Source organism: Schistocerca nitens, chromosome 8, assembly GCF_023898315.1.
Source record: "Schistocerca nitens isolate TAMUIC-IGC-003100 chromosome 8, iqSchNite1.1, whole genome shotgun sequence".
NCBI lineage: Eukaryota > Metazoa > Arthropoda > Insecta > Orthoptera > Acrididae > Schistocerca > Schistocerca nitens.
Genome location: NC_064621.1, coordinates 311,590,566 through 311,615,931, shown reverse-complemented (window position 1 = coordinate 311,615,931; position 25,366 = coordinate 311,590,566). Strand labels below are relative to the sequence as shown.

The 25,366-nt window shown below is 39.3% G+C and overlaps 1 protein-coding gene across 2 annotated transcripts in view; it reads left to right on the top strand.

Annotated features, from left to right (window-relative positions):
* The window catches only part of LOC126199333 (phosphatidylinositol 3-kinase catalytic subunit type 3), a 102,510-nt gene extending 77,396 nt beyond the window's left edge, over positions 1-25,114 (top strand). The window contains exons 14-17 of one of the 2 annotated variants that reach the window (XM_049936184.1): positions 8,189-8,403; positions 20,228-20,377; positions 23,588-23,831; positions 24,489-25,114. In XM_049936184.1, the coding sequence (XP_049792141.1) occupies positions 8,189-8,403; positions 20,228-20,377; positions 23,588-23,831; positions 24,489-24,720 (841 nt within the window). In that variant the 3' untranslated portion in view covers positions 24,721-25,114. The remainder of the gene's footprint in view (positions 1-8,188; positions 8,404-20,227; positions 20,378-23,587; positions 23,832-24,488) is intronic. The other variant, XM_049936183.1, reaches the window with a different exon arrangement.
* The last annotated feature ends 252 nt before the right edge of the window (positions 25,115-25,366 follow it).

Sequence of the window (25,366 nt, the reverse complement as noted above, 5' to 3'; positions counted from 1 at the left end):
GTCCTCTGTTGGAACGGAAAATCATCTGCTGCCACCAACATGTGGGGTGTTTACTGCGGAATTGATGGCAATTTCCCAGTCCCTTACCTTTATTAAACAGTCCCAACACAACCACGTTTTGTTATGTACAGACTCGCTGAATGGCCTTCTTGCTATTGACCGGTGTTTTTCGCGCCATCCCTTGGTCTCTGCCATCCATGACCATCTCGCTGATATTCACCATGCTGCTTGTTCCATTGACTTCTTTTGGGTCCCTGGCCATGTGCGTATCCCGGGTAATGAGCTCGCTGATCGTTTGGCTGGGGCAGTCACTTACCCCCCCCCCCCCCCCCCCCCCCCCCGTTTTCTGTAACCCCTCCTGCAGCGGATTTACGGCTTCACATCAAATCACACTTCGCGCAGTCATGGGCCAATTCTTGGGAGGCTACTCCCCTGTCTAATAAACTTCGTGCGGTTAAGGTGACACCAGGACCGTGGCGTTCTTCCTTTCGCCTCTCCCGAAAGGACTCGACCACACTGTGTCGTCTCCGCATTGGCCATACCAGGCTGACCCATGGTTTTCTTTTGTGTGATGAGCCACCCCCACTTTGTGGTTGTGGAGCTTTCCAGTCAGTAGCCCACATTTTGGTTGAATGCCCCCTTCTTTTGGCTCTGCGTGCTAAGTACAGACTCCCCCACACTTTACCTTTGATGTTGGCTGACGATTCCCGGATGGTCTCTCTGGTTCTCGGTTTCCTCCGGGAAAGTGGTTTTTATTCTCAGTTTTAAGGTTTTTAATCTCTCTCTGGTGTTGGGGCAGGGCGGTGAGTGTTTGGGTGTCTCCCACTGTACGCCGTGTTCGGAGATTCCCGATTCACCTCCCTGACCAAGATCCTCTTTTCTTCCCCTTCTACTCTGTTTTTACCCTTTTTTTTTAAGGATTGGTTAGTCTCCTTTTCCCATATGTACTTCCACATTCTCGCGGTTGCACCTTTTAAGTCACAGGTGGTCTTGCCTATGCTGCTTCAGCATAGCGTTGGGTTCGTTCTCTTGCTGACTTCCCTCATTTTGATTTTACCATTGACAACATGACTGCCTTTTTACGTTTTTAGCTTTTTCCCTTTTATTGTTCTGACTTTCTTGAGATGTCCCATTAGCGGAATGGACCATATTTGAAACAAGGGACTGATGACCTTGCTGTTTGGTCCCTTAAACCTCAAACAACCAACCAACCAACCCTCCAGTCGTCACTGGTTTAAGGTTTGCCGACAGAGTGCAGCACTACTTTCTGTAACAAATAAGTTACCTGTCAGAAGCGTAATCGCATGCACAACAACTGTAGAAACAAAACTTGACATGATAGGAAAAAAACTAATTACAGTTTTGGAATCAGCATGTCCATTTACCTCCAAAACAACCGAAGAATTGAAGTCAACAGAAATTAAGTTACAAATTGTTCCCCAGTGATAATGAAAGTGCTGAAGCCTTTGTCAATAAGTAGAATCATAAGGTCAGGATTACTTTTTAGGATGTGTGTTGTGCTCCAGATCCACCTAAAAACTGTGCCAGTGACTCCATTCCAGAAATACAGCAAGATCTCTAGTGTTTCCTCAAACCTCCCTCTTCTCTAAATCAATCTTGTGTCTGGTTTTGATACAGTCCATCATAAATTCCTCTCCTACACAGACATCCTCATCCCAGAGTAGCACTTGCAACCTATGTCCTTCGTCATTTAATGGATGTATTGCAGGCTCTGTCTTTGTGTACAGCTTCTACCCTCTACAGTTTCATCTAGTACCATGGCAGTGATTCCCTGATGTCTTAACACATGTCCCATCATCTGTCCCTCCTCCTTATCAGTGTTTTCCTTATGTTCTGTTCTTCACTGGTTCTGCAGTCAGTCCCCTATTCTTTATCTTATCAGTCCACCTCATTTTCAACATTCTTCTGTAGCACTACATCTCAAATGCTTCAATTTTCTTCTATCCCAATTTTTCCCCCTCTGTCGGTGATTCACTACCATACAATGATATGTTCCAAACATGCATTCTCAGGTAAATTAAGTGCCGGGTAAGGAGGGTTTGCTCACTTCAGTGATGTCAAGGTCTATGCCAGTGGGAGCATAACTATTGGCATGGTCACCCAAGCCGGACAGGCGTCTGTGAAGGGGCCTGGCCGAACGTGCCACAACTTAGAGAAGAGAGGGTTGTGTTTTTCCGAGGTAGCTTTGCCAGCAGTGGTTGGGTACTGGAATGGTGACCCCGGGTTTCCCAAGCTGGGGACTGGCTAGTACCGCCAGACCTCTTCTGCTGTAAACTCATTGCATACTTGAGGGAACATTATTAGATACAGTGGTGGAACATTTTTTGTTTTGGAGACTGGAATCCTTTGCTTCATTGCCTCGATCACAAGGGAGGTAACAGACCTATATGAAATAATCTGTCTCAGGGTGGGCTATGTGCTGAGGGGGTGAATGGCTGTTGAGTTGAAGCAGTCTTTAGCGGGCAACCTCTGGGGCACTTTCGGCCCTCCAGTTGCATAAGGTTTGCTCAGTCATGTGGAGCTCTGTCTGGATCGATATTTGTTTCCCTAGTGACTCATTGGGATCACTGTGGAGTGACATCAGATAATATCTTCTACTGTTGGGATAGGTGTACCACCTGGTGATACCTACACCCATCCAACAAAGAAAGCTTGGCTGTTCAGTCCACCCGAAAAGTAGTTTCAGAATTACAGTAACAGGGCACTACTCTGCCATAACACTTTGATTGTAGTCATGAGAGCAGAGGGAACTTTTAATAAGACCACCTTTCTGTATTCACATATTCACAATGTTTCGGAAGGTTTTACTGGGTCCTTGAAAAGTGAGGAAAAAAAAACTTCATAATGGAACACTTCTACTTGAAACTACTATGTCATAACAAGTATCTAAGCTTGTAGGATGCAAGGCAAAAGAGGCCTGCCCTGTTGTGGCCTAGATGCATAACATCATTAAGGTGTGGTTACTTGCTGCAGTATATTGGAAATGGACCCTGGGGAGTTATTTTAGTAATGGAAAAATTTGGGTGTCATGTAAATGCAGAACTTAGAGAGTGTCAATAGGACATTTTAAAAAACAGCAGCATTTATTCTAATGTGCAACACACCGGAATTACGCTTACGTATTTGTGTAAGCTATATCAGTCTTAAGGTTCATCAGTAAGTCCCTAACCAAATGCGATGCTTCTGATGTCAAAGATTTGGTCATACCATTATGGCATGTGCTGGGACAGCTACATGTGGAAATTATGGAGGCTCAACTCATGAATTTGGTAAATCTTCTACATTTCCTCTGAAATGTAGGCTGCTCCATGGATTACCCATTATGGATAAGAAAGTGTGCAGTTTATAACAAAGACAGGAAAATTCAGGAGTTGAAAGTTAAGAGAAGCATACCCTTTGGTGAAGCTATAAAAGCTTTCATACCCTCCAGTGTTCACTATTTCTTCTGCATCAACCCTTAAGGAGCCAATTGCCAAGTGTGATGCCTCCAAACAAACCCAGGCCACAGATTCAGGTAAAACTACATGTGCTTGTCAGTGAACCTGTGGGGGAAAGAGCTACACTTGAATCGGAAATCATTTGGAACCTCGGCCACATTCCAATGCACACAAATCAGACAACCATTAAGCTATTCTCTCTACCCATGCAGGCAACTCCTCCCATAACTAAGGAAACTGTTGCACAAAAAGTCATTTGAAGTGGAAGAAAGTGGCAGCAAAAGTATTGAGTCAGTGAGTATTTTCCCTTTCAATAATGATTTTATGCTTGAGGACATTGATATCCACATGAAATGGAAAGCTGGGCACCTTCTCCTGTTCCCCCTGACCTCTCATGTAAATTGCCACTGCTGAGGCAGAAGGACAGAGACAACCATCACTCCCTTAGGGACTTTCCTATTGCAGTAGCACTTAAATGGATACCGATCATATTTGGTAGAGCTATAGACCCTGGCTCTGGAGTGTCTGTTCTGTTCTACATCTGCTTACAAGAAAGTCATTTTGAAGTCACTGACACACCTGCATGAAGGAGTTGCCACCCTACAGGAAGGACTATGTCACAACAGTAAAGTGTTTTTTTTTTTTTTTTTTTGACAGATGCTGCTACTCTCCTGTCCCCCTTACCACAGCCATACACGCAGTTTCTGTGGAAGTTCTCACACTACTTAAAATTGTCTGTTCTCTAAATCCTCCACCCCATGATCTGTTGGCTGCAGATGCACTGATATAACTCTTCCATGCACTTCCCTGTCCATTCCTCCTCTTGGGTGACTTCAAAGCACTCAATGTGCTGTGGGGCTTGGCTACCACTTGCTCCAGGGATAGAATTATCGAGTGCCTTGTGAATTGTGGTGAGATGACAAACTTTTCTACAGCTACAGGATCATCTTCAGGCAGTGATGTCATTTTTACCCCCTAGCTATTCAGTTCAGTGGGAAGTAGCCATAGATTTCCCTTCTAGTGTCCACTTTCCAGTGTGGATTTGTCTGCCAATTTGGACGGTGGTTAACAGGAGACTGTAAAGATGAATGGTTCAAATGACAGATTGGTTGGGATGCTTTCAACAGGCCATCTTCAAACAGGATTGTGACCAGAAGATGGTGTACCATATCACCTGTGAGATCAAATGAGCTGCTGCAGATCCCATTATCCAGTCTGGCAACCACCTTAGATGATGACCTGTCCCTTGGTGGAATGACAAATATCACTCAGCAATCAGAGACAGGCTTCCAGTTTTGCAGAAATTCAAACACAATCCAACTACAGAAATGCTTCTTGCCTTCAGGCCTGCGAGAGCACAAGTGAGGCGAGTGATAAAAGAATGGAAGAGAATGCAAGGAGGTATTTTGTAACTTCCACTAATCGGTCCACTTCATTGCAAAAGTCTTGGACTCAACAGGGCAGATTTCATGCAAGGGTAGTACACTTCTCTTTAAGGCCTTGTTGAGAAATGAGACGTTGGTGGACATGTTTTAAAGACATAGTTCGGATTTTAGCTGAACCCTTTTTTTACAATCACTGTGTCATCCAGATGAGCTCCTGCATTCCAGATATTCCATAGGGCTGTGGATATAAGGAGACTGTGCTGCTTCTCCTGTGATGAGGTCTACAATCTTCCATTCTCCATGTGGGAATTGACATCGGTTCTGTCTGCGGCCAGAGACACTGTTCCAGAACCAGAGTCATTATGCCGTGCTCTGCCATTTTTGTCCTGAAGCCAAAGGAGAGTTCCTATCTTGTTTCTATTGAATCTGGTTTGATGGACAGTACCTTATAGCTTGGAAGGAGGCAATATTAATTCCTTATTCCTTGAGTGAAACCAGGCAAGGATCATAGCAGACCCTAACAGTTACTGGAAGCCCGGGGGTAGACTTTAGAGTGCATCGTTAACTGCTGCCTCATCTGGCTCCTCAAGTCCCAAGGTCACCTGTGCTGCAACCAGTGCGGTTTCAGGCAGTACTATTCTGCCCTTGACAACTTAATTCTATTGAAAATGGTGCTACAGGATTCCTCCTTAGGCTGAAACCATTTGATGAGTGTTTAAAGACACCTCCTGGAGGTACATCATCCTCCTCAAACTTCATAAATGGGGACTGCGTGGACGTCTGCCACTTCTTAACTAATCCTTCCTCGAGGAATGGTGCTTCTAATATCAAATTGGTGTTGCCATACAGAATGGGTTCCCACAAGACAGTGTACTCAGTGTCACACTGTTTACAATCACTATCAAAGGAATCTCGTCCAAAGTCTGGAGCCCTGTCAGATTTTCTTTGTTTACAGATTACTTTGCAATCATCTACTCTTCCTCAGACCTTACAAAGACAAGGCATCTAGTTGACAATCAGGAGGTTGGGAGCTTGGGTGAATAAAACTAATTTTAGGTTCTCAACAGAGAAGACTGCTTTGTCAATTTTAACCATCTCCTCAAAGTTATCACCAACCAGAGCGAACAATGGGGGCCTGTGTTTTACATTTTGAGGACAATGTGCACTTTATGGGCCTACTATTTGACCCTGAATTAAGTGGGCTCCCACACCTAAAAGAACTGCAAACAAAAGGCTTCAGATCATTGAATATTTGAAATATCTCGGCAGAAAGTGTGGGGAACTGATAGGTCCACCTCCTGCATTTTTATAGGACATTTGTCAGATCAGATCAGATTTGGCCCGTATTGGCTACCTCGAAATGTTACATCCTATCCACCATTAGGGCATTTGGATATCAACTGGAGCCTTAGGCGAGCCCAGTCCAGAGTTTGTGTGCAAAGGCTGGTGAAGCTCCACTCTGGATTCGGCGACACCTCTTTCTGGCTTGACAGGCTCAGAAAATCTCAGCGTTATCTCAGTCGTTGGCATTTAGTGCGACTCTCTGTCATAACTTTGAGTGGATGTTCAGGAGTTGGCCCTAAGTGACCAAGCCATTTGGGATATGTGCTGCTGACTGTCTCAAGAATCTGAATATACCGCACCTCTGAATACACAGCCAGGGGTGGGACAAATTGCCACCTTGGCAACATCAGAGACCCAAAGTGATTTTGAGCTTTTTGTACTCCTATATGCAATCCCCTTGCATGCTGTCATTTCATTGTGTGTCAATAGGAAACTGAATCATTGGAGGTTGCGAGAAAAAAAACTCTGGTCACTCAAATCGACCATAAAGGTATGGCAGACTTTAAGTCAACCTCACTGATTGAAGGAAGTGCTGCTCACCAGACTGTGATTAGGACATAGCCCTTTAACATAAGGTTTCCCCCTCCAACAGGAGGATCCACCACTTTGTGAAGCTTGTGGTGTGCCACTTTTGGTTTAGCACATTTTGGCTATGTGTGTCTTACGTACTGACATCAGGGGAGCATGCAATTTCACTGGTCAACTGCCCACCATCCTGCCTGACACCAGCATCAGTTTTTCTCAGGTTTTTAAATTTTGAGAACTGTCGGGCCTCATCGCTAATGTGCTGGGGAAAGGAGGTCACTTCAATGCATTATAAACTACTCTGGACATGGGGACAGCCTTTGTCGCCCCCTCCCCTACACCATACGAGAAAAACACACTACTGTTCCTTGGCCATAAATGCCCTCTTTGCCCTTGTTTGTCTTTTTGTATTGTCCTTGCTTTGTCCATCGTAGGTCATTCTGCTTACAAGATAGCAGAATTCCTTAACTTTGTATACTTCATGATCACCAATTTTGTTTTTAAGCTTCTTGCTATTCTCATTTGTGCTACTTCTCATTACTTTTCCTTTTTTTCCAGTTTGCTTGTAATCCTTGTTCTGTACTCATCAGTCAGTCCAATCCATTCACCAGATCCTGTAATTCTTGTTCACTTTCACTGGGGACAGCAATACCACCAGGGAATCTATCATTGATATCCTTTCACCCTGTATTTCAATCCCACTCTTGAACCTTTCTGTTATTTCAGTCATTATTTCTTTAGTGTGTAGAACGAACAGTAGGAGGGAAAGACTGCATCCCTGTCTTTATACACTTTTTAAATCGGACACTTCATTTTTGGTCTCAGTTCTTGTACATGTTGTATGTCACCTTTCTTTCCCTACAGCTTACTCCAATTTTTCTCAGAATTTCAAACATTTTGCACCATTTTACAGCATCGAATGTGTTTTAAAGCTCAACAAATCCTATGAGCAGGTCTTGATTTTTCTTCAGTCTTGCGCAAGCACAATGTCAGAACTGCCTCTCTCACAGATTTTCCCTTCCTAAAGCCAAAGTGATAGCTCTCTAACAAATCCTCAATTTTCTTTTACACTCTTCTGTATGTTACTCTTGTTAGCAGATTGAAATGAAGTGTTACTCAGCTGATACTATTGCACATATCTATCCTCACTATCTTTGGAACTGGATGGATGTCATTCCTTCCCCTCTATTCTCTGTGTTTCAATCAGTGTAGTTTATCTTAAGAGAAAAAAAGTAAATGTACTACTTGGTAGTGTTTCCTTTGTACTCTATGCTTGATATAAAACTATAGCTACACAATATATATTTAAATACAAAATATAGTAATAATTAGTGACATTATTAGTGCTAATTATAAAAAATGTAATTATGTGAACTTAAAATGAAAGCTGATTTTAATCTCTGCCTTCAGATTAAAACCCAAAAGAAAATTTTCATGTTTTTATCATTTCTGAAAAATTTTTCTTTTGCATTACAGGGCTAGCCTATTCAAATCGGCACTGATGCCGTCCCGCCTTACATTCCTGACAACTGAAGATACTGAGTATGTTGCAATTTTCAAACATGGAGATGATCTGCGCCAGGACCAGTTAATTTTACAAATGATAACACTCATGGACAAATTACTAAGGAGAGAGAACCTTGACCTAAAGCTTACTCCTTACAGAGTCCTAGCAACAAGTACAAAGCATGGTATGTTTCAAAACAAAATTGTTTCAATTAAAGGTCAGCAGTTGATACATTTTCATTTCGTGTGGTAAACCCATTTCAGAGCAAAGCATTCTTTCCTTATTTGTTACGTGAAACATTGTCAAAAAACGGAATGAAACAGGACTTAAGAGTATAAATTTGCATTGCTGTAAATCTTATAAGTCATACTCGTGGATTTCCTAATTAGGAAGCAGGTTAGGAAAAGTTACAACTACTGTATAAAACTAGATACAAATATGTGTTGCTTTTCCGTGTCCATTGAGAACTAGTAAAAGTTATGCTGCTGGTTTGTGCTGTCAGACCTGTGAAAGGAACCTTCAGATTATTGATGTTCACAAAAGTAAATGCAGTGGTACCATCACCAGAATGATAAGCAAAGTATGTTAAAATTTTATTGTTATGTCGTAAATTTCAGATAGATTTCCTGGTGGCAACCTTTTTGGTTTCTCTAACTGACAACTGTTTGATTTGTTACCATTTTCTCATGATTCAACAGTTTGTATTACTCTAAAGTGTCCAATGGGTGCAATTCATGAAACACAATATTTCAACAACATACCTTGGTGCCATCTTCTGGTGACATATAGAGAATGAGCATGTTTGCTACATTGCACCTCCTACATACTATCATCACAGTCCACCCCTTTCCTCACTATATGGCCACACGGTGTGTCGGATGAAGTGGTGAGGAACGCAACCACTGTGTGCAAACTTCAGTCCCTCAGCGCTTCTACCACTCCCATAGAGTGCAGAAGATGCTCTGTCGCAACATTGAGACCTCAGTTGTCTGAGCTTTGATCCCAGGCTTTACTGGGAGTGATGCCACTGTCTATCAGGCTGCCGGCCATTTGTATTTTAACAGTCTCCAGTGGAACAAAATCACAAAATGACTGATCTGTCTTATTACTTCTGTTTATTCATATTTCATTGAGCCCCCATAGCTATGCAATTTTCCAGAACCGCAGATTTTATTGGTGGCTTTGTGGTAAGGCCTATATTGGGCCGACTGTGTGGACAATCAAAGAAAGGTGCCAGGAATGCAGGAGAGATATCGAATCAAAGTAACCAACAAAATCTGTGATTGCAGAACATGCATAACTACAGGGGTCTCGATGAAATATGAACAAACAGAAGTGCTAAGGTAAAGCATGTTATTTTGGGACTATGCTTCAAAGGAGGGTGCCAAAATATGAGTTGCTGGCAGCCTGATAAATAGGCAGTAGCTTTACTCCCAGTAAAATGTGAAACCCAGAGCTCAGCCTACTGAAGTCTCAACATTAGCTTCAGAGCAGCTTCCATGCCTGATGACAGCAGGAGGATGACTGAAGGCCTGAAGTTTGCACCCAGCATTCATCAATTGTTGAGAGGTAGTGTTTTATGGTCCCATGCCCAGAGATGCTGTGGATGTTTACTGATGTTAAAGGAACAGATATCGTGGAGAGCTAGTGGAGCAGTCTGCCCGACGAGATATGCACCAGGTAGTGAGGGAAAGAGTACAGAGTAAGAAGAGTATGAGAGAGGTAAGATGTGGCAAAGAGGCTCATTCTACAAGTATCAAGATGACTGAAGGTTATGCTGTCAAAATATTTTTTCGTAAAACAGCAATGCAAACAGTCATTTGATTGATAAGCTTACCTTTAATTAGCACAAATGGCCGGCACTCTCAAAGTATTATTTTCCATTGACACCTCTTCGACAGAAAAGATTGTGCAAGGTTTTCTATGTTTCTGGTGTTCCACAATAAAGCATCTCAAAGTACTTGAGCATCTTGTACATATTTGCTTTTACCTGAAATGTCACAATGTATTAAGGTGTTAAACTGGTTGAAGACAAGAGATTTGGCTTGCTTGAATTCGTTCTTGTTGAAACTCGTATTTTTAATGAGGCCAGCAACGCCCCCATCTCAGCTAAAAGGTTTTGAGGAAAAATGAAATGGCACTAATTGCTGCTTTGTAGAGATGGTCATAATAAACCCTATAGAGAATAACCTAGTACGTAGCTGATACATTTCACTTTATGTTTATATTTTGGACAGCAGCTGGTTAGAAACCAGTACCCCATAGAAAGGATGATTTGATGGAGATGAACTGGTGTCCATTGCTCTAAAGAGTGAAAATTGACATGTGCAACTTTTAGGATGATTTGACAAACAGTATGTAGTATGTGCTAGTACACTTCTTACCTATTATGTGGTTACCATACTTACTCAGTTATAAATTGAGGTTTTTTCCTCAGATTCAGCATTAAAAAATATGGGTTAATTTTATATTCACAGTTTAAACTATTGCTGCTGAGGTTAATAGTTTTACATTGTTTAGTAGAGAATATAGGGGGCTGTCTCACATTTACAAATGGAAGCTATGGCGATTGAGATCATGAGCAGATCTGTTTTGAAGAGTTCAGAAAGGCACAGCTGGGCAAATGATATGTTCGAATAGGCTCAAGATTTCCAGATATCCGTAAACACTCAATACACTATCAACATTGCTAAATCAATCGCATGACCTTTGACTCATGTGGCACTAGCGCAAGGGATATTCAAGAGATCATGAGCTACTTACTATAACAGTCTATTGTCCAGCTTAAAATTTGACAGTTTTATGAAACACAGGAGGAAATAGCACAAAATTCTATCATCTCACAAACTCTTTTTGTACTTGAACGGATTTGCAATAAGAGAGAAAAGTAAAAGTAACATTCAAAACCAGAAATATTGTGCAACAAAAACATTGCTTGATTTTGAACCCAGATCAATATTTTGATTATGGGAGACCGCAGTGATTTACTAAGTTGGTTGAAAATGAGTTAAGTTCTCATATTAGAATGCGGGATAAAAATATCCCAGCTTTTAATCAGCTTTAGAACATGATGAAATGAGAAGGAAAATTAATCCAGAATGCAGTGTCTAACAAACAAAATAAATCATATTAAACTGTAATTGTTGTTGCAAGAATAAATTACAGCACCAGGATGTGTCATGAAGACAGTACCAACAGACATCAGTAGATAGCAGGATGAACAGAGTTTGAGAATTTGACTGAATCATGATTGCGATCATTTGTTTCATTTAGTTGCCGTTGTTACATATGACTTGCAAAGTAGAAGATTCTGCAGTCTGTGCTTTGAAGTTGCTCAAGCACAGCACTATGGAGGAGACGGAGGGGAAAACACTGATAGCAGCTTGGCTGAGAATTAGATGAATGTCAGGAGGGGAGTAGTGAGTGGGCAGCAAATAGTCGTATTGCCAACCATGGAAATCTATACCACAAACTTGGGCTTTTTAGGAACATCTGCCACTTTTAAGCTGAAGGTTGTCTGAACCCATTTGTAGTTGGAATTGAATTGAATTTAAAATTGGAGAAATATTCAACAATAGTATTCATTTCTGCAGGAAACAATAAGTCTAGTTAGGGGCCAGAGGCGTACTTATGTGTTCCATGCTGCAGTGTTGTTGACACTCACCGGAACATGATGGGAACGAAAGGGGGAGTGTCAGCTGCTGGTTCTATGCAGCGAGTGAGTGGCGGGCAGACTGTGTTTGGAAGCAAGAGACATTTTTACATCCTCACTTCAGTGTAGAAGCGAAATCAGATATGTATTCAGATAAAATCAAAATCAGATATGTATTCAGATAAAATCAGCTTTCTTAGATCCCACAGTAACCACAGTCTCAGAAATCACCAAATATTCAGCAGAAACAGCAAAATATTTATGACAAAAAAGATACTAATATCCCAGCTGTGCTATTAGGAGGATGAGGAGGAGGATGAAGTTAAAGATGAGAATTAAAAAATGGTGATAAACCACAGATGATAGGGTTAGAAAGAGAAAAATTTAGAAAATAAAGTGATCCACAAATTAATGTAAACCATATGTTTTTGTTTATTTTATTTTTCCTTGTATTATCAAAATGTAGACAATCAAGAAATGGCATACGTTTAGAATGGGTATAAGAATGAGTATAATGTTAGGTTTTTAGGCAGATATTTTGTCAGTAAAATAGCTTATAATTTTGATTAGTCAGAACATGTTAAAATTAAATTTTTCTCAAGAAGCCTTTTGAAAAGTAGTTAACCTTAATCAGGACTGACTGATATTCAGGTAAACACGATATAAAGAATGTAATCAGAAGTCTCAAATTTTGCTGCCTGGTACACTCATGTTCTACAGTTGCTGGTTATCAAACACTTTGAAAGGTTAATGGCTTAAACATGTGAGTTACCAGAATGAATTCTTTAGATGACCCAAGGGCATGTTGGCATGACATAGTGCCACTGTTTTTCATTGTAGTTCCACAGGTTTTTGTAGATGCAACCTCCAAAGGAGAAAATTTTTGGGTGAGATTATACAGTTGTGATTATTAGGAATAAGACAGCAAGTGTAATCAAAGCAGTTATTGGGAGGGATAGTGTTTTATGGTGCCATGACCAGATATACTCAGGACGTTTACTGATTAATAAGGGACAGATACTGTGGAGACCTAGTGGATAAAGTTTGTGTACTTGTTGTATGATGCTAAACAGCATGCGAGGGTAGTATTAGAAGTTTCTGACCTAGCAAATAAATGCCCTTTTCGTTTTTTTTTCTTTTTTCTTTTTTTTTCCAATGTAATCTGCTTATAAATTTATAAACTTCCCCCAGTGGTGCTCCCGTCTCTAAGAAATCCAAAAGTCTTTCTCTACAAAATAATTGTTTGTTGTTGATGGCCCCTCTATGTGGCAAAAATTTCTGTCTTCAAAATTTAACTTTCAGGTGAGTGAACAAAAAAGTCACTTCGGCATATATATCTGGCAAGGAGGGTGATCAAGAACTGAAACCACAGTTTGTGGATTATTGCCATGGCAACCACAGATGTGTGAGGTTGTGCAGAGCGAGCAATAGTGGTGCAGTCAGCTTTCTCACCCCTAAATTTTAAATCAGTATGTGACAAACATGTGCTTTAGATATTCTCGTAGCCTCTGCAGTATCTTTCACCTCAATTCAATGGTTCTCTAGTGTCATTTGGTGAACTTGCGCAATGCTATCATCTGGTTACAGGTTCAAGCTGCCCCAGACATTAGTAACCCATGCTGGTATAGCCATGTTTAAGTTCAGCTGCCCAAAATTTCACAGTGGTAAATGATATTTCTGAGTCCACCTCATGTTTAATTTGCTTAGGTGTATTGCCTTTCAAAATCAAAACTTTAATGATGGCTCTGTACTCAATTTTTCCCATTTTCACAAACACTTGCATTGAATCAGTAAAAAACAGCAGCTCATCCAAAATGGCTGAAATTTTGGTGTTTGCCTTACGAAGTATGCGTAAACAAATTCCCCATCTTTAGTTGACAAGTGCTGTTATCTTCAAGTTAAGGTTGGAAACTTTTCAAACTACCTTTGTACATTTGTTTAAAGGTATTGGCCCACAAGGGCACAATACCAGTCACAATGAGGTGTCCTGGGTGGTTGGGTTTATGGGCTTGTGGATGAGGGAAGCTTATAAAAAGTGAGGGACCAGGGAGTCATGAGAGTAAAGAGGAAGGCACCCATGGGAGAGGTTTTAATAAAGATGTAGGGATTTGAGTGTATTGAATACCATGTTGGATATCTAGGAAGGGATTATAATACTACAGAAAGGCTTGTAGATGGGTGTGTCAAATAGCTTGTGTAGGCACTTACTTGCTTACTTACCCCTGGCTTTGGTCTTAGTGACCATATGCCTGCTCCACATTCCTCCTCCATCATTTCTGGTTGCGAGCCTCCTGCCACCACTCGCCCGCTCCTAGTCCCATGTCCTCAATGTCTTTGTCAATATTGTCCTTCAATCTTGTCTACGGTTGTCCCTGGTACCTCCTTCCAGCTACGGCTCCCAGAAACACATCATGGGGTATCCCTTCATTCATCCTTGCTACATGTCCAGCCCAGACCAACCTTCATCATCTTATTCTTTTTATAATGTCATGCTGTGCGCAAAGCTCTTTTAAGTCTTGGTTTTTTTCGAATTCTCCATTCCCCTGTTTGTGAATCTATAACAGAACCATTTATTTTTCGGGGATTTTTCGTCCAAAAACAAGTAGTTTCTCTTCATCTGTTCTCTTAAACGTGAGGCTTTCACAACTGTACATAACCACTGGCATAATCATTTTTTGGTACAGTCTGATCTTAAAACTTCTTGAGAAAAAAGACTTTTTTTCACAAATCTCCTGGCATCCAGCGCAATTTGGTCTATCAATTACTCATATGATTTTTAAACGCGTCCCTTTTGGTTTTCAAATGATTTTTGAACAAATTCTAAGTTGATTTCTGAATGAATCGTAAGTTGATTTTTGAACATGTGCATAGTGTACATGACGTCTCTGCCAGGGGAATCCCTGCTGCATCTAGAAATGAACTTTCCTGCAGACAAAAGGGGACAGGTCTATAGGAGCTGAGCAGAATAAAGTTGAACGGGTGAATGCTAATTGCTTTTTATGCAGTTGACTGGGTTTGTAAATTATCAGTGTTGTTATAATTACTAGTGAATTCCGTAGATTCAAGACTACCAGAGTGGAAATAAATGACTAACAGGAATAACAGGCAACAAAGATTACGTATTGTCTTCTCCGTGTATCCTAGAAAGTGAAATTATGACAGAAAATTTTTGGCCAGACCATTACACTACTAAGGGCCAGTTATACGGTCCCCGGCTAGCAGCCGCGAAAGTTCTATTCTGTGAGTAGCATGGAAAATGCGTTGTACGAACATGTAATAACACCTAACCGGAGAATAAATGCGGGATAACTAAAGCGGTGATTCTGGCAGGCTTAGTGAAGTTAACCAGAGAATACGTTTTGACACTGGCGGGAATAGTTACAGAATTAGTGATGACAAGATTGTTTGTTAGAACGAGGAAGGAGAAGAAACGGACTTAAACAAATTATGGAAGAATATGACGATTCAAAATTTATATAAAAATTTCGTACTCTTACTTTTCGATCTCATGCTTCAGAAGCTAGAGAATATGAATGAAATGTGGAACTATTTCCTAGCATAAAACTTTTTGCTTTTAGTAGGCCTAAAAGGCATTTCGTATTGGTACTTCGGGAATTATATTCCGTCGTGTTATAAAAATGACCATTTGTGTCAAAACAGTGTCGTTTATTTGGTGTGTGTGTGTGTGTGTGTGTGTGTGTGTGTGTGTGTGTGTGTGTGTGTGTGTGTGTGTGTAACAATTGCTGTAATATTAGGCAGGCCTCTTTCATTTTATCTAGCAGAAAGTGACAAAATACACGTAACCAGATTGAGGAACCACACCAGTCTTGGGTACAATTTGTATTAACAGCTTTTCTAGTATTAGATGACGACATTTCATTTTTTCATGTAGCAAAACGTTGACGAACTTCAATGAGGTAATAGTCTTTCCCAAAAAAAAGAAAGTACGCCACATAAAGCAGTGGCAAGATTACATAGAAAAAAAGCTAGGACTTAAGGATTGAAGAAATGTGTACTGCCTAGCTAGTCTCTTGTCTTTACTCGTTTTATGTATCCTATATTTAATTTTATGTCACAAAACAGCAAGTTACTAGCTAATAGTCAGTAAAGACTGCAAATTTTCTGAAGAGTTCTTGTTCTGCCGGTTACAAATAATCCCATCCAGTATTAATTGCGAGATTCTTTTTAAGAGGGGCAGGATGTCAAACCGGCCGATTGCCAGCAGGAGAGGCACCACAGGAAATTTTAATTTCCTCTTGCCTGAATATAGTTTGATGGCCCCATTACAAAATATTACACGTTTGAATTCCACACAGTGAAATACAGACACTTTTGATGGAAGAATGCTGTGTGAAGAGATGTGGTACTGCACTTTGGCACACTTAAGACCAAATAACATGTCTTACGTTCCCTCGAACATATATGTATCAGACTCTTCAGAAAGATGTGCGCTACAAAATGAAGGTATTTTTGAAAAGTCGATTTTTTTAAATTTTTTGGCGTCCTACCTCACACTCGAGGGAGGGGTAGTGCCACTATCTAATATTGCCCTGGTTCGGAAATATCATAGATCCAGATGTGATGCACAAAGCAGTCTGAGTTGTAGTGGGGAGGTAGTAGTCTCCACATGACCCATGTTTACGTTGAGTGATTTTGCTGTTCCCTCATCGTTTATTGTACTCTTGTCAAATGAAAACAAAATGGATTTCTGTGGCCAAGAACTATCAAGTGAATTAAAATACATTCACAAAATTACGGAAGGCTGAAATATGTTATTAGTTTCAGATTTTATTTTGTTGCCAGCTTTCTGTCAGTCAGGTGTTAATCACCTTGCTGAACAATGAAGTTATTGTTGTCAGTTTGTTGAAGAAATTTTACTTTTATTAATCTTTTCTGCTGAGACGGTCAATTTATTTGAAACAAAGTGTTTAATTCCACACTACTGGCTAGTTTCAACTGTTCGTTGCATTTAAAGTTCACATTTTCATCTTCTAGCACATATGGCATTATGCTATATTAAAGAACTAAACATGAAATAATACAGTACTGGTACTCCAAGAAAATGCACATCTGAATCTGGACATACGAATGTGCACTTTAAGCCTAATTATGCATTTTAGTATGGTTCACAGAATTCCAATGCTCTTGGAGTATCCTCTAATGTCTTGGTTTTTTTTTATGACATAATGTAAGATCTTTTTGCGCAAGTGCGGCGATACCTGTTATCTGGCGCTCTCTGGCAACTGCTGAAATGAATCTGTTTCTAACAGGTTGTGGGAAAATATTCCGAATGGTTGTTTCAAAAGCATTACTTTCGAAGACACTTTCCTTTTACGCAAGATGAACTCCGCACGCAAATGTCCGATGAATTTCTTAAATTGCAGAGCGTTTGATCAAAAATCAAATTTTTGAGGACAACCGTTTAGAATATTTTCGAGCCCAGACGATCAGACATTTATGTCGTTAAAAATTTCACTGGCACATTTGTGTGATGTATCTTAAAGTGTAACACACGCAAAAAGATCAACATTGTATGAAAGCTTAGCTTCTCTTGCAGCTTATTAATCTTAGAGACCAGTATTATACATGTAAGCTTTTCTTTTCTTGTAGCAACACTATGTATTGTAATTTAAACCATTACCTTTTCCTATTTGTATGTTCGCATTACTTAACAGTGATGTTGCTATTGGCTGACTACATCACGTATCCTATGCTCTGAATATCCTCTGTCATTGGCTGGCGAGATCACTTGACATAAGCTAGGACTGGCTTACAAAAGCGCATCGCAGTCTCGATTTCAATCCTTCGGGAACTAACATGCAGTGTTTGGTGGAATTCGAATTTATACTTTCGTGTGATACGAAAACATGCAATGTAAATGTTTCTGCACATCATACATCTTTCGAAAACGTGTTTTTTCCTCCGAGTTTCGTTTTCTAAAGTGCCAGGAAATTCTATGCCGGTGTATAAAACCACAACTATTGAAAGGATTGATAAGTTTTACAGTTCCAAGGAAAAGTATAGTTACGTACCATGGAAAAAGTGTATTTTCATCTGGGAGAAAGTGTATTTTTAAACGGGAAATCCGGGAATTTTTTTTTTTTTTTTTTTTTTTTTTTTTTTTTTTTTTTTTTTCCTCGTCCACGTATATACCCTGTAGGTGGTCCAATGTTGATTTGGTACATCTACACATTGGTAGTCTCCTACAGCTTCTTCAGCAAATGCTAGCATCCTATTTAGGAAGCACAGAGGTAGTACTTTATAGCTGACATCTAGCAGAGATATTCCCCCATAATTGTCACATACCAGGGGTAATTCTTTTTCAGTAATGGACAGATGATGGCCATTTTCCAATGTTCTGGGAGACTTTCTTGCTCCCAGACCTTCCATATGAGGCTTGTCATGGTTCTTACAAGGTCAGGTCCTCCATTTTTTATGAGTTCTGCAACAATTTGGTCTTCCCTATCCACTTTGTTGTTTTTCAATTTTTTGAGTATTTGTGTAATTTCATATTCAGTGAGATTAGTCACTTCTGTGTCCAGTTTGTGGGGACTCAAAAGGAAGTAGTTGTGTGGGATCTTTGCAATTGAGGAACTTGTGTATTCAGTGTGCTACATAATCACGTGTGTCATATGAACAGTTATGCCATTGTCTGGAGGTACGATGATCAGGTATCAGGTCAGCATGTTTTAAGATGATAGAGGCAGGTTTTTTTTTTCCCTGTGAGGTTGACCTCATGGTGACTAAATCTGGGGAAGGGAGATGGTGGGATGCTGAGAGTTAGGAATTCCTGATGATTAGAAGGATACGGTAAAGTCGCGATGGGGAAGGATCATGATTGGAAGCAGGTAAAAACTTAGTGATGTAGGATTTGATGTTTGCATTGGACAGCTGGACAGGAGTATTTATACTTTGGTGTAGTGTGCAGGAAACTAGACCTAAACCAAACCAGCGTAATTGAATTTGGGTGTAGGGTCATTGGACAGGACTTAGGGAGAAAGTAGTTCCAGGATGTAGCAAACAAAGGTCAGTGAACTCAGGTTCCACATCAGCAAGACATTAATAGAAAACTTCATGTGGTGGCTGTGGTGGTTGAACAATGTGTGTCAGTTAAGTGATTGTCCGTTTCAGTTGTGTTTGCTGCTCCATATCTCTTCTATTTGGCAGATAACAATCTATCGTGAGGTAGAGATTTCCTCGTAGGTCTTTCATTAATTGATATGCCCCCTTCCCCCTATCCATTTGTTAAATCACTTCAGAGAGCTGCTGGGACAAGTCCATTAGTAAGGTGCAGTGGCATGGGCAGAGTTGCTGAAGCTGGGCCCTTGCAAACACCTGCGAGCTCAGCACTGAAGCCATGCCAGAGGCTCTGTAAGTCTGACATAGGTATGAAGACATTTAGAAACATTTTGATGGTGCCTTGTAGGCCATGTACATCATCCCAACTACAAGAAGACCTGCCCAGATGTATATAAAAACTGTCTGTCCAGCCAGGCCAGGCATGTCACCTGATGCCGCCAACATTGTTCCTGCTGTAGGCCATCGATGCAAGGCCTTAGCGTTACTGAGGCAGCCACTGCCAAAATCCTCATGACACTGTTTCTTTCAAGTATTGGCCTGTGATCAACACTTGGCCATGCCCTTGGAACATGGTTGTCATGGATTGATGCCTGGCCATGCCTTTGGACGAGAGTATGCACCTGTGTCTCCTGTTGCTTGTTGGAGTAATAAAGTTTATATAAATGCTGTCTGTCTTGCTGCAGCCATCTTTCATCTCCAAGAGACTCCCTTATTCCTTTCCAACCCAACAAACACACAGTGTCCACGTGGGAGAGCCATTGTCATTCCGACAAATAAGGGCAGCGGGTCTTCCATCCCTCCATAGCAGTCATTATACCCCCGAAGTGCTACAGATGTTATGGCTGATTCTGTGCCCATTTTCTTTCATTATTAAGCTAATGCTGTAGTTTAATGTCGGCGGAATATTAAGCCATAACACACTATTCCACTGACATTAAACTACAGCATTAGCTTAATTATGAAAGAAAATGGGCACAGAATTAGCCATAACAGCTGTAGCAAGTCAGGAGTAAAAGCACTGTTACGGAGGGGTGGAAGACGTGCTGTTTTTATTTGTCAGCATGGCATTCCATATTAGTGGTTAAGTTTTATGTAAAACAAATTTTTCTCATTTCCCTGTGCAACAAGATAAAAAAAAAACCACACATTCTTTATTCTTGGGTGATCTCCATAATTACTCATTTAATGTCTGTTATCAAAATATGTAGAACACCAAACACATTGGATTTATAAATAATGTGTACGCTGTATGTAGTGCATTATCTTTTTGTTTCAGGTTTTGTACAGTTCATTGAATCAATACCTGTAGCAGAGGTTCTTGCTACAGAAGGTAGTATTCTGAATTTTTTTCGGAAACACAATCCGTCAGAAACTGGCCCCTACGGTATAGCATCTGAAGTCATGGACACCTACGTGCGAAGCTGTGGTTAGTATATCTATACTACTACATGAAGCCAAGTTGTTGTTTAACATTGTTACTGAAAATCTTGAAAAGTGTGTCACCAATTTAATTCAGATTTATATGCGATACTCTAATGAACTTTTGAATGGACATGGGATGAATATTTTTCAGTATATTTAATAAATAAATAAATAAATGTATCTGTAATAACATAAAGGGGAAATATTTTTACCAAAAATTAAAAACTCCTAAACCGATTTACTTCAGATGTTTACATGAAATTCTAATGAACATTTGGAGAGGCTATATATTTTTAACTAGTTAGTGCCCACTATGTCACTAATGTAGACTGCGTGATCTGCACAGATTTTTTAATTTTTGTTTCTTTTGTCAAATTTTTGTTTTATTTACAAATTGCAAAACCTTAACTTTTCATGCCTATTAAGGCCCTAGAAGCAGAGTCTTCTCTGAATGTACTTCTGACCAAAATGCATTTGTGTTGCTGGACTTCAAGGTTTTTATTAATCAAGCCTTTTGTGTTCTTGCAGTGATATTTCCATAGAAACTTTAGTTTCACCCCATTGATAGTTGCATTTCCAGAAACAGTGAAACAAGTATTTTTTTTTTAAATTTGTAACAGGGAAGCAAATACAAATGCAATACATGCCCCACTAATGAAAAAACACGAATTTTTGTAACTACAATGTATAGATTTTCAGTTAAAATCAATTCAAAGGAAGAAAATGCTGTGCAGTGCTGCGAAAATGTGTGCTTTCAATTACTATTTTGCAGTCAGTTTAAACTATGATAGGATGACGTTAGACAAATTGTTTCTCCCACATTATTCTTTCTCCATATATATGTGTATATATTTTCAAAAAAGTATGTACAAAACAGGTGCTGTTTCATTTTTTCCTCACGATCAGTTTTATAGCGAACAGGAAAGTTGAATTTACGACTTATGGGCTTATGATTTGAACACTACTTTGGAATGTGAATTGTCTGAAACTTGATAGTCCTATACATTTGTAGATTAAAACTACACGAAATACTGTCCCTGAAGCTGCTATCCTCACTGACCACCAGCTGGAGAGGTCTCTCTCTCTCTCTCTCTCTCTCTCTCTCTCTCTCTCTCTCTCTCTCTCTCTCTCTCATACCCCATATACCAATTTACCCATTAATTTTTAAGCAACTTCAATTCCCAATCAATGAGAAGTTTTATTTTTTGTATCATTCTTCTGAGCCTTCTTCAGTAGAAGGGGAGGGGGGGGGGGGGCACATGGACAGAGAGGGGGCAGAGGAAGTGATGGCAGAAAGAAGGGGCAAAGTAGTTTTGCATGTGTATCCAGTTCCCATACACACTAGGCTATTGCGAAGCATTGCCGAAGTCACTTGTAGCTATATAATATTAAAATAATTTAGTAATAAAATTGTTAAAACCACAACCTTCAATCCATTAATTTTGAATAAACTTAAAAATCTCTCTCTCTGTGTGTGTGTGTGTGTGTGTGTGTGTGTGTGTGTGTGTGTGTGTGTGTGTGTGTGTGTGTGTGTGTCTAAATAATAGATGCTAAGGTGTTAGTTAAGCTTTCGTACAGAAGAATTGTTGGATACTAGTGAATTCTGGAAAAGACTGGGCTGTTAAATGGTAGAAATGAAATTCTTGTCCTTATAATGAGCATATCTTGCTAAAAAAGAAAAGAAGAAGATGATTTAAAAAACTATTACATATTTTGTGACAGTGAAAGTGGAGAAATTGACACCCGTCCAGTACTGGAAATTCAGACTGCCAACTGTACATCATGAAATACAGTGACTATTTTTGTCTTATTATTCCTGATGAATTTCATACTCTCCAGCTTCATTTTTACTGAATGAAGGACCTCTTGTTTTCTTTTGTCAACTTGGGGAAATGGTTTTCTGTTAAAATTCGGTTATTATTTCAGTATCGGAAAACATGGTTGCCGTTTTGGCTTAATTTGGTGAGATGAGAGTACTCGAGAAAATGGTTACCTCGCAGTGCAGTATGTATAACACTCACTTCAGATTGTTCAGAATAACCATTCTCACAGCAGTAATAAAAATCAAATTGTACAGTGTCTGACATTCAGTTATCATTTGCAACTCCGTCTGCTCAACTCGTTATGCAATCAGGATAGAAATGAATCCTCATGTCACCAATGTCCCGCAAATGCAGTGAATTCAAGCCATTGGCGACACACACTGTCGATGACTAAAGCTAGTATGTTGAAAACAAAAATGTCTATGGCTATGGGAGTGTGTGTGTGTGTGTGTGTGTGTGTGTGTGTGTGTGTGTGTGTGTGTGTGTGTGTGTACTACTGCTAGAAAAAAGCTAGAACTTGAAAGCTAGTTTAATGCTGTTTTCTGTTACACTTTGTGGAGTCTTTGCCATTTAAATCTGAAAAATATAAAGATATAATGAAGTTTGCACAGAAGTTTGTGTCACTGTCAGGCATAAAATTTTACAATAGTTGATTTGTGGCAGAACTGTTTGTTACTTACTTTCATATTCCATGGATCATTTTGCACGATAAATCATCATTATGTAGTAAGAGTCATTTTACAAATAATTTTATTTTAAGTTCTGATAGTTGTTGTTTCTGTAGTTGCTTATTTGTTGATTTGACTTCATATTCATTAAACAAAATTATTTGTTGCAAGGGAGAAAAGTCAGTTTTTCCCAATTCAGTAAATATTATACTAAATCTTTGTTTGTACATGTAGTAACCTATTACACTTTGCTGAAGGCCTGAATAAAGGTTGTGAAAAGACGATACCAGTTAATTTTTCTTCCACTTTGTGGACTTTTTTGGTTACACTCGAAATTATGTAAACATGACATACCTGGTTATTGCATCCATGCCTTGAATTATGAAAATTGTGTCCAGTGCTCACACATTTCTCAGACTATTTGAGCAGATAATAGAGCACTACTTTTTTTACTCATAGTGACTAGGTGCCTCAAACTCCATGTAATCTTCAAAACTTAATATACACATGGATGAGCATAATGATATTTTACTGCTTATCATGCTTTCTCAGGGGATGTTATTGCATGCTTCACATATCTGTAAACAATAATTTACTAAATTTGCATCCATTCTTAATACAGGGGTATTTAAATCATTTTCTTTACATTGAATTGTCAGTACATTAGATTGTTCAGTAATGTAATTTTTTAAACAAATGTCAATGGAAAATTTTTAATTTCAGCTGGATATTGTGTTATCACATATTTGCTTGGTGTCGGTGATCGCCATCTTGATAATCTCTTACTAACAACCAGTGGAAAACTGTTCCATATTGACTTTGGGTACATTCTGGGTCGTGATCCAAAGCCACTACCTCCACCAATGAAGCTGAGCAAAGAAATGGTTGAAGCTATGGGTGGTATCAATTCAGAACATTATCAGGAATTCAGGAAACAGTGCTATACAGCTTTCCTCCATCTGAGAAGGTAAATATAACAACGAAAACAATTGATTTTTGACAAAAAATTTAAACTGCAAAGTGTTGATTGATTAATTATTTTGAGAAGGTAAATATATTACACAGAAAAGAATTATTGTGATCTAAATCATTAGTAACGCCAAGACAGGCATTTTTGGTTTTAAATGTATGTTATACCGGTTCCTACATCTTAAGTTGTTAATATCCAAACAATATTGACTGCCCTTTACCCTCTGTAGATAATTGATATTTGAAAAGGGTATGAAAATTGTTTATTCTTTGATATTAACGCATCTTTTGTGCAATATTTGTTGACTACTTAATTCTCACCACTGGCAAGAAACAGTAGCACACTCAGTAATGTAAGAAGATTGAAAATGATAGTGAAATTAAAAACAAATTGAATTTTTGCAGTTGACACACAGCCTTATTTGTTACATTTTTCACAATTAAATTGTGTAATTCTGTTCTTGTGTAATTAACTTATTTCCTTCTCTTAAGTGGACATGCTACAGTGTTGTTTTGTGTAATATCAGTACACACAGCAAATCTCTGCAGACGCCAAAACGTTTTGCACAGCTAATAGTACACATTATATCTTCAAATGTCCTGATGAAAAAAAAAAATTCTTACAATTTAGTAATCTGTTTCTCTTTTATTTCAGGCATGCAAACTTAATGCTGAATCTGTTTTCTCTGATGGTGGATGCAAGTGTACCAGACATTGCTCTAGAACCTGATAAAGCAGTGAAGAAGGTTCAAGACAAACTACGTCTTGATCTTGGAGATGAAGAGGCAGTACACTACATGCAGAATTTGCTGGACTTGTCGGTTACTGCAGTAATGGCTGCTCTAGTTGAACAATTCCATAAGTTTGCTCAATACTGGAGGAAATGACTGAACTTTTTTTATTTACTGATACAAGTAATAACAGTAAGTTAGGAGATTGTGTCAAATACTTGTGCTTGCCAGGTGTGATATCACAGTGGGAGGTTATGTATAGTTACGTTCAGAGTAAGTGGAAGACCCATCAGTATGGAAGGTTGTTTGTTGTGAAGAATTTTTTATGACTTTTGATTGACAGGTTTTAATTTATTGTGAGGACCTTAAATGGATGTAGATATTTTGTGCCACTGACAGTTGCAATTCGTCTTTCAAACATGGAGATTTTATTTTGATGAAGATAAATATGTAAATATTGTACAGTAATGGAAGAAAATTGACTTTTGAATGAGTGTGTGTTTTTGTGGACTTTTGTAACTAAGAACTGTGGGTAGGAACATTATTTAATAAAAAAAAAAAAGAGAAATTATGTCACAAAGTTTTCATTGTTCTTGCCTATGTTTTACCAAGTCAGACAAATTCAACACCCACCACAGTAGTAGAAGTTTTGAAGAAACTGACTTGAGTTTTGTAGTCTCTCCTTAGTAGCACCGATCTGGATCACCTTAAAGCTGAAAGTGTACAGTAGTGTGGAATGGTGTTCGCTTAAAAATGTACATGATACAAACATTCAGATTTCATTAACACACCTGTAGTCCTC